This window comes from Scomber scombrus, chromosome 18, assembly GCF_963691925.1.
Source record: "Scomber scombrus chromosome 18, fScoSco1.1, whole genome shotgun sequence".
In the NCBI taxonomy this organism is placed as follows: Eukaryota; Metazoa; Chordata; class Actinopteri; order Scombriformes; family Scombridae; genus Scomber; species Scomber scombrus.
Genome location: NC_084987.1, coordinates 7,724,474 through 7,741,309, shown reverse-complemented (window position 1 = coordinate 7,741,309; position 16,836 = coordinate 7,724,474). Strand labels below are relative to the sequence as shown.

The 16,836-nt window shown below is 39.9% G+C and overlaps 2 protein-coding genes and 1 non-coding gene across 4 annotated transcripts in view; 2 read left to right on the top strand and 1 right to left on the bottom strand.

Annotated features, from left to right (window-relative positions):
• cacnb1 (calcium channel, voltage-dependent, beta 1 subunit) overlaps positions 1–8,874 on the top strand; it is a 30,835-nt gene extending 21,961 nt beyond the window's left edge. For both annotated transcript variants that reach the window (XM_062438101.1, XM_062438102.1), the window contains exons 8-14: positions 1,743–1,823; positions 1,918–1,976; positions 2,072–2,181; positions 4,247–4,398; positions 4,847–4,942; positions 5,030–5,215; positions 6,662–8,874. In XM_062438101.1, coding sequence (XP_062294085.1) covers positions 1,743–1,823; positions 1,918–1,976; positions 2,072–2,181; positions 4,247–4,398; positions 4,847–4,942; positions 5,030–5,215; positions 6,662–7,198 — 1,221 coding nt within the window. In that variant the 3' untranslated portion in view covers positions 7,199–8,874. The remainder of the gene's footprint in view (positions 1–1,742; positions 1,824–1,917; positions 1,977–2,071; positions 2,182–4,246; positions 4,399–4,846; positions 4,943–5,029; positions 5,216–6,661) is intronic.
• A 3,442-nt stretch (positions 8,875–12,316) lies between these two features.
• Positions 12,317–16,052, top strand: arl5c (ADP-ribosylation factor-like 5C). Its single transcript, XM_062438648.1, has 6 exons — positions 12,317–12,484; positions 13,206–13,266; positions 13,396–13,543; positions 14,003–14,086; positions 14,558–14,709; positions 14,829–16,052. The coding sequence occupies exons 1-6, from the start codon at positions 12,439–12,441 to the stop codon at positions 14,875–14,877; spliced, it is 540 nt and encodes a 179-aa protein (XP_062294632.1). The 5' UTR covers positions 12,317–12,438; the 3' UTR covers positions 14,878–16,052.
• Positions 16,053–16,435: 383 nt separating this feature from the next.
• trnac-gca (transfer RNA cysteine (anticodon GCA)) lies at positions 16,436–16,507 on the bottom strand. The gene has a single exon. It is a non-coding gene; the product is annotated as a tRNA-Cys (tRNA).
• Between the last annotated feature and the right edge of the window lie 329 nt (positions 16,508–16,836).

Here is a 16,836-nt window from a genome sequence, read left to right as displayed (position 1 = left end):
TTATTTAGACTGAAAAAAGAAGACAGATGTTTAAATTTTTGCTGACTTCAAAGACCTTCTGCTCTGTTTCTGTATCACCTCGAGTATTTCTGAAACTTTAAGAGGTTTCCTTTCCTGCAAGACTTTATTTACTCAGATAGTCACTGTGGTTCAGGAGCTACAGTCATTTGGATTTGGGAATGCCGTTTCAGTTGTTGCACCAAAATAGGGATGAAGATTAAGAGGTTAATATAAAGTTAAACATATACTAAAATATTCCCTTGAGTCAAGCAATTTTAAGTATTTACCTGAAACTAAATCCTATTCTTATGTATTTGAAAGCCCTTCTTTAACTTGGTATTCATTCACTGCAAAAATAGCAACTGTCAACCACAACATCTAAACATTACTATTAGGAAGAATAACCGTAATACTGAATGCTCTGTTACGCACAGTACATCATCATCCCTCTAACTCACCTCACTACATTCTGCCCTGTGCTAACGAGCGAGCACTATTGTTATGTTCGGTGCCCCAGCTCTGCCCCTTTAGAGACAAGAGCCATTTGGAAACTTTTAAAATATGTATTTTTAGCTTCTGTGAATACAAATGAGGTGAAATGAGCTTCCGTTGCTCTGCTGCTTTATGTAATGTAATGTTGTAGAGCAAGGGCACTCCAGCATTATCTCCTCCCGCTTGAAGAGCTGCACCACACACACACACACACACACACATACATACACACACACGGAGGAGGAGGTGTGCTTGGAATACGGATGTAAAAAGAAAAGACAACCAATTTTCCTGTTGTTGGAGTATATAGGACATGTCACTGTTTTCAACCCCTTGTCACTAGAAAACAGACGGCTTCTAAAGAAGACAGATGCTTATGGAGTCCTTATAGATGAATCATTCTTTTCATGATTCATAATGTATGAATAAGCCTAAAGTTCATGCGCTACAATATTGAGCGCTTGTGTGTGGGTGTTCTCTATAAGGTCTCTCCATTTTAAGTGTGAATGGCTTAAGGAAAGCTACACACTCCAGTAATCCAGTAATTGTTTAACCCAGAAATGCATTTAAAAGACAATACCTGATGCAAAAATACAGGTAAAAGTCATATTTTAGATGTACAATTTAGGGTGGAAATACTCGTTTTCAGGACAGGTACTATTTATTTTAGATTTTCAGCTTATATGTCAAAAAATGGGGTTTGTGGATGAGAACAAAATAATGAAGCACATATGTACAAAGTCAATTTATAATAGTGGAACTGTATGCCGTTTAGTCACTGGCAGCAATAACTTGACAATTCCCCTCAAGTGTTACTGCATAACACAAAGAAAGAGTGTGTGAAGGATGACGCTTGTGTTAGAGCAGCAGCAGCACAGTCACGAGAGCTCTCCTGACACTGGCGTCTGGTTTAATTATGGACACTTTAATTATGTGAGACTGCAGACTAAGAAATAGAGGCGAGGGCTTTCTCTGGAGAAATTGATCCCTGCCTCCTAACATTTATAAGCTGTCAAAAAGCGAATGGACTCCGGCGTCTAAAACTGGCCATCTATCAATCTGACTGCTCACAGCAGGGAGTGGAGGGCATTTGTGTTGTGTTAATTTTTTATTTATGTATGCTTGTGAGTGTAACTCTGTGGCTGTAGATCTGTGTGAGCTTTTTTGCAAGTGTGTAAATGTGCAGACAGTCAGACGTGGTAAGACAATGTGATTCACCCCAATGTTGCTGCTGTAATTACTTTGCACAGATGGAGCATGTCCCCCCCTATGACGTGGTTCCCTCCATGAGACCCATCATCCTAGTCGGACCGTCGCTCAAAGGCTACGAGGTGAGGAGACAAATGAGCAGCATGTGCTTGTTTTACATACTTCGCCTCCATAGGATGTTGTCTTATGCCTGGTGTCCCCCCCCTTTTTTTTAAGGTGACAGACATGATGCAGAAAGCGCTCTTTGACTTTTTGAAACACAAGTTTGAGGGCAGGTAAGAATCCACTCGCTATACATTGTAGGCTTTAGCTTAAAAAGGTTTCTGTTTACCAATCTGGTAACAACAGGTGCACCGGATCTCTGTTTCAGGATATCCATCACACGGGTGACAGCAGACATCTCCCTGGCCAAACGTTCAGTCCTCAACAACCCCAGCAAACACACCATCATCGAGCGCTCCAGTACCCGCTCCAGCTTGGGTAAGACTGCACAATTCTGCTCTCCACAAAAATAGGAAATGCCACTGAGAAAATGGACAGTAATAAGGATCATTTTTTTTGTTATTTGATGGTTCATAATGTAAAGAAAAAATACTGTAATGGAGATTAGGCAATTGGAAAACCTTTCTTTTCATCATGTCACATCCATTTAACTATCTCTCACTATCTGTGTTTCATGTCTGTATCGCTCTTTAAGTGTGCTTCTATAGATAGATAGATAGATACATAGATACATAGATACATAGATGATACATACTTTCAATAATAGTAAACGTATCTCTGACTATTTTCAAATGGCATTAAAACACATTTGTCAAAAAGAAAAGCACATCAATATTTTGTATATCTCAGCTTAAATCTTTGATAACTCCTGATCATTTAAGATTCAAATTTACATTTTTAATGTGATGAATCTGTAAGCCACTTGAATTTTGGAATTCTGTATTATAAAATATAATTTCTGCAAAATGTACTAGTTTACATACTATAGTTTCATTTTAGACACTGTAAAGGTGAACAAATCATCTAAGTACCATTGTTCATCATCCAAAGACCTGAAAGTGTCAGTTTTTCCCCCTTTTTGTGCGTACTCTGAATGCCTGAGTCTGATCTGGCCTCCTCTCTCTCTTCATCCTGTCTTTTCTGCCCTTTACCCGCCTCCCCTTTCTCTCTCCCACCACCCATCTTCTTCCTCCACTCCCTTTTGATTCAGACGTACTGGGTACGTATGCTCTCCTTCCAACAAGACAATGAAGCCTTTTTCCCTCTTCCCTCCCCTTTTTTCTCACTATATTCATCATCCACTCATACATTTGTCTGCCTGTCTGCTTGCCTGTCAGTTTCTCTGTTCCTCATACTTCTGTGACAGCCTGTAGTCTCCAACAAAAAGGAAAGCGTTATGAAACCAAAAGCAGGAACAGATCCGTGGGAGGGCAGAAGGGCGACTGGTAGCTGCTCTTCAACTGTGAGCAGAGACGGAAACGCACTGCTCTCACCCTTATGTTGCGACCTGATGCTGTCCCTTTACTGTACGTGTGCAGCTGTACCCAAAGATAGTCTCAATAGAAGCTTTTTTTCCCGGTCGAGGCACAGAAGCAAGATCTAACCGAAGTCAAATCCAAATTTGCTAAAGTTTTTGTCGAGGTTAATAGAAACCTTTCCTGCTATGTCTTTATATGAGTTAAAGTTCATGTTTCTTATCATGGACGTCCTGTTTTGCCTCCAGCTTTAATTCTCTATCATTCAGCCCTCTGGAGGCTGCTAAAATGTGTGCAGGCCCCGTGTCTTTGCAGATTGCTTTGCCCCTGTTATCTTTCACTGCCGCTGGGTTGGCAGCACACACACCTCGGAGGCGATGAGGTTCGACCAGACAGGCGAGGAACATTCTGGTTTCCGTTTTAATCTCTCTCCTTACACGTCAACAGGCTGATAAAAAAAAAGAAAAAAGAAAACAGGAACTGTGCACGAAATTCTTAAATAACAAGCCCTTCTAGGCTGTTGTTGAGGAACAATGAAAACAAAACGCCCAAGCAGTCCGCAGACTTGAGTGGTTCACCTGATAGAATAATTACTGCTGTGGCTATTAGCGCTAACAAAAACTAATGTTCCACTCCATTTGTTTGATGAGGGTGTTTTTCTTTTGTTTTCCGCTTTATTTACATGGTGAGAAATTGTGCCCTTATTGTTAGTTATTCCAGACGCAGTGGCATCTCATTCTTAAGTGCCTCTTTCCTTTGCAACTGTGACGTGAAAAGGATGAGAAGTGCATAAGGAAATGTGTCGGGAGGTGGCAGCAGAATGAGAATGCAGCACTGCTCCATTTAGCTGTGCATAAATGGAACTTAGACTGTGATCCAATCTAATTCATTTGCTTGGATCTGTTTTCTCTAAAATGTCGACATGCATGATTGAGTACTAACAGGCCGGTTATGTACTTGTGTCACTAAGTCAAAAGGAAGCGTGGCTGATAAACAGTGTCTCTTCAAGGAGAGGAGTTTACATTATTCTTTTCCTTACGTGTCTTATCTGTTTCCTGGGCCTTCAGCGGAGGTGCAGAGTGAGATTGAGCGTATCTTTGAGCTGGCCCGCACCCTTCAGCTGGTCGCTCTGGATGCGGACACCATCAACCACCCCTCTCAGCTGTCTAAGACCTCCCTGGCTCCCATCATTGTCTATATCAAAATAGCCTCACCTAAGGTATGGCAGAAGATGATGTTTCAGTTCTGCAGTCAGTTTTGTGCATTTACTTCTTCATAAAAAACAAGCACAGACAGTTTTTTAAACACTTTAATCATGATTGTTTATGAACGTGTTGGCTTGCTTGCCCGTTTCACTGCTTTTGTTAACACTTGTTGATGCGTTACGACAGCCGACTGCAGCAGAGCAGCATGAAACCGGCAGCAGGATATGAATCTGGCTGTCTGTGCGCTTGCATAATACAAACAAATTGGTGACCCACTTGTAAAAACATTGCTCCATTGTGCTACTTAGTGGTCAAAACCTCTACAGCTTTTTTTTCCTCAATTCTCTCCTTTTACAGTCATAAAATTATAACAGTGTGCATCTGAGCAGAGGTGGGCGAGTACATTAATAATATATATAAATAATTGTTGTTTCAGTAAACACTGCTATTATATCCCTCCAGGTTCTCCAGAGGCTCATCAAATCCAGGGGGAAGTCCCAGGCTAAACACCTAAATGTGCAGATGGTGGCAGCAGACAAGTTGGCTCAGTGCCCACCTGTGAGTTTTGTGTTGTGAGAGAATTAAAGGATCTGTATGGATTCTGTAAAACCTGTAACCCAAAATGTGTGTTTTATTTACACACAGGAACTGTTTGACATCATCCTGGACGAGAACCAGCTGGAGGATGCTTGCGAGCACCTGGCTGACTACCTGGAGGCCTACTGGAAGGCGACACACCCTCCGAGCAGCAACCCTCCCAATCCTCTGCTCAACCGCACCATGGCCACGGCAGCCCTGGCCGCCTCTCCTGAACCCGTCTCCAACCTGCAGGTACAGGTGCTCACCTCCCTGCGCAGAAATTTGGATCTGTGGCCTGACATGGACGGGCCTGTAGCCAATGACGAAAAAGTGGAAGAACACGCTCTCTGAAGTCCAGCAGAGAGAGGAAAGGGAGGACTCTGGCAACTCAACCTCAACCAAAACCCAGCAGCCTGATCTCTTTACCCTGAAGGAAGAATGCATTAAAACCCTGTTTATGCTGTATATAGAAACACGACACAAATGAGAAGTCACGACACACATTCACGCAAAGTTTTGAGAACATACACAAGTAAAATGATATATCCTAGCAGGTGAGCATTTCCTTCCCTGCACTTATATAACTGTGAGAGCTGCTCAACTCAGTCCACACTGGACTTAAGGAATAACCCATAAGGCACCTCTGCCCCGGGGGCCCCCTCCATCTTGCTGTAATCAAGAGTAAAATGATATCTCCTGCCCCCACCCTGTCCTCTTTAGCTCCCTGGCCTCCTTTCTCCAGCACTTTTTCTTCTCTGGGAGGCTGAATCCAGTTTGCTGTCCTCCTCCGTGTTGCCATGGCACCGCCCCTGAAAACAGCAAGTCATGTCCGCCTCTTCAAACAGAAGTGCTTAGTTTGGCAGAGGCTGTTACTAACACTCTGTCCGATTTCATTTGTTATCATTTTGTAATGATTTTAACAGAAAAAGACTAAACTGTTTATGTCTTTATTCCCAAGTTACTACTGGTTACTCATAAATTACGATGTGCTCCACACTTAACAATGAGCACCAAATAACTCGAAACATGTTTTATATCCGAAACTGCCTCCTTCTACAAATTCATTTAGGCTTTCATTTTAAACAACATAATTGACCTATATAATAGTAGAGTCAAATGCACTTTAAACTCACTTGTATTTCTTAATTTACATATAATCATTGAACCTCTTCAGCTCTGTGTGTCACTAAAAAACATAATAGAGCTGAATTTAATTACATAATCATGTGGTTGCTGTGGTGCCATTTCTGCCTTTTTTGGTACCATCAAGTCAATCAGCCAGAAGGTGGCACTGTTGTAATGGTTGCCCTTCAGTCTGCTTGTTGATTAACTGCTTGGGTGTGTTTTTTGTTTGCTGGCAGATATCATGATTTAAAACTTGTGTGCTTTGGCTGATTGAGTATTGTTATATGCGTGTATGGGTTGTGATCTGAATTTTTGAGTAAGTGTGAGTGTGCTTGTGGGTGTGTGAGTGTGTGTGTGTGCAAACTTTTATAGGCTGTCATTCATGAGCACTAATGCTTTTAGTGCAAGGTAGTTCATTGTGTGTGTTACTTTTCTGTTTGTTTGTTTTGGATGTCCTGCATTGTTTGCCCTGCCTCATGCTAACCCCGCTGACTAACTACTGACAGTTTGGTTTTGCTCTGCTGTTTGTGTCTCTGCATGGTTGCTGTGTGGCATGGCTGTGACTCGCTGCAGGGGCCGTACCTGGTACACGGTGAGCAGAAGCGGGAAGGGCATCTGACAGAGTGCGGTGGGAGTGGCACTCTGCATGACTATCAGACAGACCTGGGAGGAAAACCTCAGCAGCAGCAGCAGCAGACGTACCTGCGCTCTTCCCGTGGCCAACTACGAGGAGGGAGCGGCCGAGGACTGTCACGGCAGGACACCTTCGACTCAGAGACGCAGGGCAGCCGGGACTCTGCCTACACCGAGGCCGGCGACTCGTGCATGGACATTGAGACTGACCCCTATGAAGAGCCCGAGCCCTACCGAGGAAGCGGGGGCAGTCGCCTCCACCTGGCGCAGCATCACGGTCGGCAGGCCTCCTGGGAAGATGAAGGTGCTGAGCCAGACCAGGAAAACCTGAACCACCCTCCGATGCCAAGCCAGACGCAGCCGCATGGACGTGCCAAGCTGAGGGAGCGTTACTGCCAGGAACCCGTGGACACGGGGGCCAACATGAGCCGCAACAAGAACCAGGACGACTGGGGAAGGGACGTCTACATCCGCTGAGCACACATCATACCACTGAGGCAAAGGAAGCTTCTGGACAGACTGAGAGCAGGGAGAGATGAAGGGGGTTCAGAGGAAACTGAAGTGTGGGTTTGGGGCCATGCCAGTCAGGCTAAACAAATTAATCTGTTTACATCCCAGTATAATGTAAAGAAATACATCAACTGCCAGATGCCATTCTCGTCAACTTCTTCTTGCAATTCAATTTATTTATGTTTAGAAAAAAATATATTGGTCTGTTTTTTGTTTCCTATGTTAATACTGCATGAATATCATAGATTTCTATACTGACAGCACGAGGACAGTAATTGTTACGATTGTGAATCTATGATTGTGATCTGTATGACTCAATCTCTCCTTCAATTGTAGAGTGTGAAGGCTGGTAGAGCTGTAGTCTGTCGTGTCTGTCCTCTGCAGTCTTAAACAGGGTCTAATGTCACCGTCCCCATGTACAGTGTCAGGGTTTCTCTTTACCTTAATCTCACTCAGTGCTTTTGGATTTCAGGGTTTCCGCCTATTCTAAGATCCACAAGTTATGAGTTTCTCACCTCCACTCTATCACCCAGACCTTAAAAAAAAAAAAAAAAGAAAAGCTGGTGGAGAAGTTGCCATATTTAAACATGAGAATTTATCACTGTTGCTACGCTCATGTCAGCTTGATAACAACAAAGAATACACTCCAAAGACGTTTACTTCTTCCCTGACGTGGTTCAGCCACTGTACCCGACTGTACACGTTTGACCCAGTCCTCCCATTTCTGTTTTTCTCTTCCTCGTGGGTGCTGAGGCCGCCCGCTGTATTCACTTGTTCTCTGGTAACGTTAGTGCAGCTTTTAAAGCAGCACTGCAGTTGTAGTTGTGTGAATGAAATGTCCTGCCTTAGTCACTCCCACCCTTAAAAAAATAAATAAAAACACCCTCATTTAAAAAAAACTCCAATCACAAGTGCCGGAATGTCTCGCCAAGCCATGTCCACCACTGCTACGGTGGGATGTCTTAACTCTTGTTACACTCGTTTTCATGCCATGTCTGTGTCTTTTCGTGTCTTGTGGCTACTCTGCACCGTAGCCCGTTGCTGTCGCTCCAGCACATCTTGTTTTTCTTTGCACCAGCTTCGTCGTCTGTTTTTCAGGGCTAATGGTTATATAAAAAGTACTCGTGTGTGGTTATTCACTCCCAACTTCACCCCCAAACAGCTAGCTAGTCTGATATTAAATACCACTCTCTTCTTACTCTTTGATTTCTGACTGAATTAGTGTTGATTTTTCTTTTCTTCCTGTGGACATTTGCAATTTTCTTTTCTTTTCTTTATTTTTCTTTATCTTCATTTTTTTTTTTTTTTTTTAAATCTTCAGTTCTTGTGAGGTAGTGAGAGGCGTATCAAGTGGGTGGGGGGTGGGAAAGGGGGTTGGATCAACTTTGGTCTTTACTCAGTTATCTATAATGGAGAATCCATGAATGTCTTTGGCGGGCTGCTTCGGCCTGTCCCTGTTTTCAGTTGAATAAATAAATATTAAATAATGATCAGTAAATAATGTTATTGTTGCGTTATCGCAATTGTTAAAAATATGAAATAACATGTATCATTGGTGCCTGATTGTAGCTACATTTTGCTTTTTCTGCCTTTCATTTTTAATCTGTGGATAAATTCGTATTTTAATTAAAAATTTAAGCAGAAAATGCAATTGTGTCTTTTCATTGATCCAAAGATGCAAGTTTTTTTAATCTTTTTATGTGTTTTATCTGTATTTCTCTCAGGACATATACAAAGAGATTTCAGTCCTGAAGAAATGATAGAATACAATGGCTTTTCTTCTTCTTGAGCTCAAATTATATCTCTCTAAGATATCTTATTTTGAACTGGGTACAAAAAAACATGACCATGAAATCATGCTGTGTCTAACAAAACACCTCACATCCTCTCTGCCTGTAAAACCGGTCCAGTCAAAGTGCTGGGATGGGAAAAAAACAAAAAGGACTAGATTGTTTGCTTCTTTTGAACACTTCACAGAAGCTACAGTAACTTCATCACATGATTGTTTCTACACACTAATACCTCCAGAAGACACCTCTCAAATTGCAGCAACCCACCAAGTATTTGAGTCATGGAAGACACACAAGCAAAAGACTGAAGTTTAAAGGTATGTCTGAGTCCAGGATGTGGGTTTTTTATTTCTCAGACTCAGAACTGTCATCTTTTTATCTGCAGCTTGCTCGCCTCTGCAGAGGAGAAAAATGTCACAGATGAGGAAGCGGTTTCCACCTGAAACTCAAACATCTAACTTGCATCGCAGTTATATGTAACAAGGTCTGTTATTGTGGTGGAAAGAGCAACACATGTGTGGCACATCAAAGGAAATAAAACTGAGCTTGAGGTAAAGAAGTTGAACAATTACACCTCATATTCATGTCAAAATATGTTGTTGTGCATGTTTTTCACGTTAATGTTAGTCAAAAAGGGCATAAACAAAGGCATGGAAGTAAAACTGCACCAAGTAGCCAAAGATTTGAATATATGTAAAGACTGGAACAACACACAAAAGGAATTGTGGCATTGTATTGTTTTTGGTGAAACTGCACTCTATGCAAAAATCTTAAAAATAGAAGCCAGAAGTGAGACATTTGTATAAGAGATGGTTGTCACAGTTACCTTTAGCTTTAACTCTCTGTGGGTGAGGTGGGATTATTCTCATTAACCTAACTTGGAAAAAACGACCCCAACAGAGCAGCAAGGGCTTGAGAGGTCAGAGATCAAGTCAAAATAGTCATACCAGTACAGCAAACTAATTATAGGATTTGTAGAGAGGATTAATAAATACATTTTAAGAACATTATGTTAATATCTTTTGTTGTCCTGGAGAACATTATAGGATTAATCTAAAACTTCATTTTAATCAGTGTTTTTAAATGAGTGGAGAGGTTCATTTAGGCTAATAATCATGTTGAATCTCCACAGGGTCACAGTCTTTCATTTTCATTTCATTACTTGTGTTTATTGTGTTTTTATTGACTGGGTACTTGCTTGGAAACACCCGGGAGCACCGACGGTTCAGGGGAAATCTCAGGGGATTCTTGTCAGTGCCGGTTTTGCTTTCACCAGCTGCTTCATAAACATGTTCCTGCTATACGAGAAAGAGGAAGGAAAACTGTTTCACTTCACTTTCCATATATGGGCTGGACAGTAGCGTCATTTTCTGCGTCATTGGCCCCCCTCCTGTCGTCGGTGTGACAAAGGAAACTGCGTTGTATGTTGATTTCAAGTGCTCCTGGCTAAACTCGGACTTCTGAGCTGCGACACATGATGTAAGGATTTATAGGTGAGTTCAGGCTTTTCTGTTGATTACTCAGTTAAGCTTTTGTTGACCTTTACCTTTATGTTTCATTTCAGAGCACAGGTAGCACAGATATGCCAATAATGATAGAAAAAACAGGGGAAAGTGGACACTTACAGATAATGTCATAAAAAAAGCTACAAGTTAAAGATGGCCATTGCTTTGAGCATATCAATTACAGGTATTAATCAAAAGTTTGACATGAACTCATTAATTAAAAGGCATGTCTGTATTCCCCAAATGTTTTACTCTGGTGTATTTATACATTTTTACTGACTGACAGCTTTAAAAAAATTTGATTTTGATGATGTCTGAAATTAGTTTGGAGTTTATATTTCAACACAGATAATACTTTCGGGAAATATGTTGTGTTCAAATAAATAAAAACAAAGAAATCACAGATTGTTCTTTTAAAAAGATGAGTCCTATGAGTTATATAATCCTTTATTTACACTCAAGAAGAATACAGAGAGGTCTACAATACAGGAGGTCTCTTTTACAAGTATGTATGCATCATAAAAGCAGACAACAACTAAAACACCAGATACAGAGCTTCAGTGAGCTATCTGAAATTACTCAGGGACAGCTTGAGTTTTAGGATATGTCATAAATTATTTAATGAGAATGGAGCTGACTTTCCCAGCTCAGTGTTTATGTACTGAAGCCGGTCTGCAGAGTGAGTTTGATAAGTTCCACCTCTCCAGGTGATAAATGAGGATAGATAAAAATGGTAACCTTTTATAAATAAACAATTATACTATATTTTCACATAGAGAGAGAAGGCCACCCTATATACTGATGAAGACTGTAATGATGTATAGTCTAAGGGTCATCTGTCACAGACAAACAACAGCATATACAAATAAAGTTCATCCCTTTTGTCTTTACCTACTGACATAACCATTGAGGTGGTAAAAAACTGTCCTGATTAGAGCTGCAACTAACAATTGTTCTCCACCCTTTATTTTATTAATCAAATGGTTAATCATATTGTCTGTAATATATCAGGAAATCGTTAAAAATATGTTATGTCTGTGATAGTTCTCCACAGTTCTTCAAGTGACATTGGCTATTCAGATGTCTTGTTTTGTCTGATTAATAGTCCATAAACAAAAGATATTCGGTTAAATATCACGTGATACAAATAAAGTAATTACATCGTCACATTTAAGACACTGAAACCAACTAATCTGAGGCATTTTTGCTTTAAAAATGACTAAAACAATTAATGAGTTGTCTAAGTAGCTTGCAGTTTACAATAATAACATCATAAGATAGTGACGGGGCACTGCAATCATTGTGAATAGTTTTTCCTCCTCTTAATATAATTTTCCTGTATATTTTTGTTGTATATATTATTTTTACCTAACTTTTATCTATCTATCTATCTATCTATCTATCTATCTATCTATCTATCTATCTATCTATCTATCTATCTATCTATCTATCTATCTATCTATCTATCTATCTATCTATTTAATTTTCTGTCTATTGAGTAATAGTTGCAGTTTTATTCCTGGTAAAACCTTTGTTGAGTTTGGCTTATTTGAGGTCATTTTTATTTTGCTCTTACTTGATCATCTCTATTTTTGTAACCTGTTGCATGTTTACTACTCTGATGGCTCCCTCACGTGCCTAAGTGAGATATTACCCACAGCACTTGAACGCATCACAACTACACACTATTTGTCCGTGACTCACAGCGCTCAAAAAATACCTTTAAGAAGCGCCACCCACTAAAGCTATGCTGAAGGAAAAGCTCATATTAGTTGTAGGAAAGGAATTTTTCGGGCAGTCAGTTCGCTGTTGACAGAAACCGAGTGCTGTCTCCATCAGGAGAGCTTACTGGATTTATATATTTTATATTTTATTCGTCTCTCGCTTATACACACACACACACTTGTTGAACATGGGATTCTTCCTGAGCAAGATGTTGGCTGTTTTCGGTGACAGAGGTAAATTACAACTTTAATTCACACTTTTACAGTTTTATCATTGTGTTTTCATTAGTCAGCTGCTTTTTGAGCGTTTTTTAAAGTGTATTAGTGTATGAATGTCCTCAACGACGAAATATGTGTTGGACATAATTATAAAAGAAACTTAATAGAAGATTTTGCTTTTGTGTTTCCTTTTTTTTTCTTTCTTTCTTTTTTTAATATTCAAATGCTGTCTCACATATTGTCACTCAAATACTCTCATGCCTCAAGCCTTTTAAATGTGAGGATTTGCTGATTTTTTTCATCATTTATGACACTGGATTTAATATATTTTGGTTTTGGGGCTGTAAGTCAGACAAAACAAGTAAACTAAAGACATAACTGTGGCCTCTGAGAGTTTGTGAATGCTATTTTCCTAATTTTTAAAGAAACATTTCTCACTAAATGATTAATCACAGGCTTAGTTTGTAATAACTTAAACTTCGCTCTCTGCCAAAAACTTAATGAATATGAAACTTGGCTCAAACTCAATGTTGTACTGGTGTTACTGTTACTGTGGTGATGTAATTACTCCACAGTACATCACAGTCCTGTACCTGTCTTTATCTTATCTGTGTCCATTTGACATGTTCCCTAGATTTTAAGAAATTGTGCAACTCCAGTTTGGCTCAAGTGAGAGTAGTGAATGCAAAATATCCAGTTTGCAGATAAAAATATAACATGTTTAACTTTCTTACAGAGCACAAAGTCGTCATTGTCGGTTTGGACAATGCTGGGAAGACAACAGTCCTCTACCAATTGTAAGTTGTAACCACATATTTGATTAGGCAAGCTTTCAGAGGGCCAACATTGCGTCATATAACGATAATAAATGATTGGTAACTTGATTTTTGTTGTGTTTCCCCTTCCTCCCACACAAACACGTCCAGCCTGACGAAAGAAGCCGTCCACACATCACCCACGATTGGCAGCAACGTTGAGGAAATTACAGTACGAAAAACACACTTCCTGGTTTGGGATATTGGGGGCCAGGAGAGCCTTCGAGCCAGCTGGTACTCATACTACAGTAACACAGAGGTACGGATCACCTTCTGTCACTCTGTGTGTGCTTATTCATGACACATATGACTTTTGGTTATAGTTCTTCTGTCTTTCTTCTTGTGTTGTTTCTTTTTGGTCTTGTGTTGTTCTTACTGACACTAAAGGAAACTGCATCTAAACAAGAGACATGATGACTGAAAATTTAAAATATAAATTGAAGCTTGTTGCTGAGAAGTTGATAATCAAGAAAAGAATTAGAAACAGAAAGCATAAAAGTTTCAAAGCCCATGCTGATTGAGCTATTGCACTTATTTTGGCTCCATAGTGATAACATCTGTCACTTAGCACTGTTACATAACCATTTATAACATGCTGTACTACATGTCTGCAGACATTTCGTGCTGCCTGCTATCTTTACAGCAAAAGAAAAAAAAAGGGCAGAGATAATGAGAGATGTGTTTATGTGATGTTAATGTGTTTATGTGGCACTTTCAGATTGTCATTCTGGTTGTGGACAGCACTGACCGGGAACGTCTCACTGTAACTAAAGAAGAACTGCACCAAATGCTCGCACATGAGGTACAATTTAACTTAACAGATGTGTGTGTTAGTTTAAAAGTTATGTTTTTTCTTCTTTTTACCACCAGTCATCCTTCATATAAGATCACATTACAGGAGGATTAGTTAAAGAATAGAATCTGCTCATTTATTTTGGTAACCGTCTTGACGTTACTCTCTTTTGTTACTCGGTGAAACTGCTCGGCTGTGTGTCTGGTATTTATGTTTTGATGTTTGAGATACACTCACGCTTTCAGGGTTGTGTCATATGTGTTGAACCAGACTGCTAACCCATGACACAACGTGTTAGGAGGAAGTTTCAACATCAGTTTGTTTGAGTCACATGTGCTTAGATATTCCGCTGAGATTGCTGTTCTCAAAGTTTACGTGGGGACATTCTTGGGATTTCCACTGGAAATGTTCAATTCTATAAATTGATACTTAAAGCAGGGTTTCGTAACAAGTCTTTTTTTTTTTTTTTTTTGGATGTAGGACTTGCAGAATGCCTCCATTCTTATTCTGGCTAACAAACAAGACATAAAGGGCTCCATGACAGCGGCAGAGATCTCCCAGTGCCTCACACTTGACACCATCACCACACACCCCTGGCATGTCCAAGCCTGCTGCGCCCTGACAGGAGAAGGGTGAGTCTCAGTGCCACACCACAAACTCTCTCTTCATGTCTGCTGTAATCATGGTGTGTGAGTCAATCCTAAAAATGGTCATAAAAATGACTCTCTTTCTCTCCCTCTCTCCTCTGCAGTCTACCTGCCAGTCTGGATTGGATGAAGACACAGGTTGTCGCAAACTGAAAAGTCTTCCAGTGGATCACACTTCCTTAAACTGTTCCCAACCTCTTCGGCACAGCAGAGGCCATAATGGCATCTGTGACAGAGCCCGCCTCGCCACACCTACAGTATGTCTTACTCTGTGTGTGAGATACTGCACGGAGCTGTCCCACATCTGGCCCGAGCCTCAGGGTGACACCTGGGTGACTTTAAGGTTGGGAATATAACCCACCTAAATACCAGTAAAATAGGACTCGGGGCGTTGACTTTTGTACTCTTCAAAAATGGTTCATTGGTTTGATTATATTGTAATAATCTGGTTAACTTGTGAAGACGTGCGCAGTAAGGAAGTCTTTCATGTGCATATACTGTAAGATTCCTTACGTTGCCTATGTGTGGAGGTACACTATGTGAAAGATCCTATCTAACTAGTAATGTCACATTCCTTTCATTAGGATTCCCTCATTTCATTATCATTGATAAGTGGAGACAATGCCTTAACTTGAATGAAATTGATTGATGACATTGATTAATTACTAGAACTGAACAAGGGGTGCTAAAGATATTACAAAATGATCTTGAATTACTGTAACAATAAGGTGTTTAAGCAAATATGAGTGAGGTAAAGCATACACATGATGGGTAAAGTTTTATTTGTCCTCACATCACAGTCATTATTTCTCTTATCCAACACAGTGAACGTTCAATTATGATATCATTTTGACCTTTGACTGGTAACTCCTTTCACTGATTACTTTATTTCTCAGTATGCCTGCGCTGACTGTGCATGCAGTGCAACCAAACTATGAACCTCACTAGTTTACAAAACAGCTTTTCAATGACAAAGAGTTCAGTAGCTGCCTAGCGTTAAGCCACAAAGACTTTTATAGTAAAAAGGAAACGTAAGCACATACTGTAGTTCCTGTGGCCTCCTTTACTCAGAAACTCTGCCGTGGTGGGATACACCTGCACCTCATGTATAAAACTGATATTTTCTGCCAGTGAACAACAACAACAACATTTTGTTGGACCTAAAGATGTTTAATAATGTTTTTTTGTTTGTTTTTGTCTTAATCTGTATATTACAGTTATTTCCTGAACGGGAAACTGAGCCAGCTGCTAAAGACTGTATGTTGTATTTAAAAAGTGTATTGAATGAGGTAACTTTTTTTTTTTAAATGAATAAATATTATTATTGCAAAATGCGCTGTGGTTGTTTTCTATAATGGATGTATCATAAGTTATTAATATCAGTTATGTAATGGTCTTTCAAGAAGGGTAAAAGCATACTATTAAAAAAATGTTTATTACTGCAGTAACAGCATTAACAAAAATATGTACACTTTAAGTAACAGTACCTGGTTTTGGAGGCACTGCAGAAGAGATTAAGCAGATATTCATTTTATACACAAGCTGTAATTTCTCAATAAACTTGTCGTTTTATCAGTTTTGCTTGAACTCATACGTAAGTTAGTAGTAAAATAACATCATAATAGTAAATGCTTCGATGTTTCAAGGGTTTAAAAACGTCTACTTTAACCACAACAACGCAGATTTAATTAAAAGCATAGACGAGGAAAACAGGGGGCATCCGGATTTGAACCGGAGACCTCTTGATCTGCAGTCAAATGCTCTACCACTGAGCTATACCCCCATACGATTCCTCAAGCTGAGAAGATTTGTATTTAACTAAGAAGAAGTGTATTTTTTCAGCTTATGTGTAAATACATTATAGTACGTCTTTTTCTCTGTCCGAATAATGTTTAATTTTTTTTGTCGACAGTCGCCGTATTTATAACTTAAAACGTACATACACCTCATTATGTTGACCGCTAGGGGGAGAGATGAGCTCATATGGCTGCATGGACGAAACTGCAGAAGGTGACTCTTCTACTATCAGTGTCCCTGCCAGGAATAATAAAGACAAAAACACATTTCTTCTTTTTATTATGCATTTGCTTGATACCAAAAGAAACAAACAAA

Bases quoted from the DNA above. Each gene is read 5' to 3' on its own strand.
- arl5c (XM_062438648.1), top strand. From the start codon at position 12,439: ATGGGATTCTTCCTGAGCAAGATGTTGGCTGTTTTCGGTGACAGAG. The intron at 13,267-13,395 runs GTAAGTTGTAAC...AAACACGTCCAG, and splicing joins ACAACAGTCCTCTACCAATT to CCTGACGAAAGAAGCCGTCC. The intron at 13,544-14,002 runs GTACGGATCACC...TGGCACTTTCAG, and splicing joins CATACTACAGTAACACAGAG to ATTGTCATTCTGGTTGTGGA.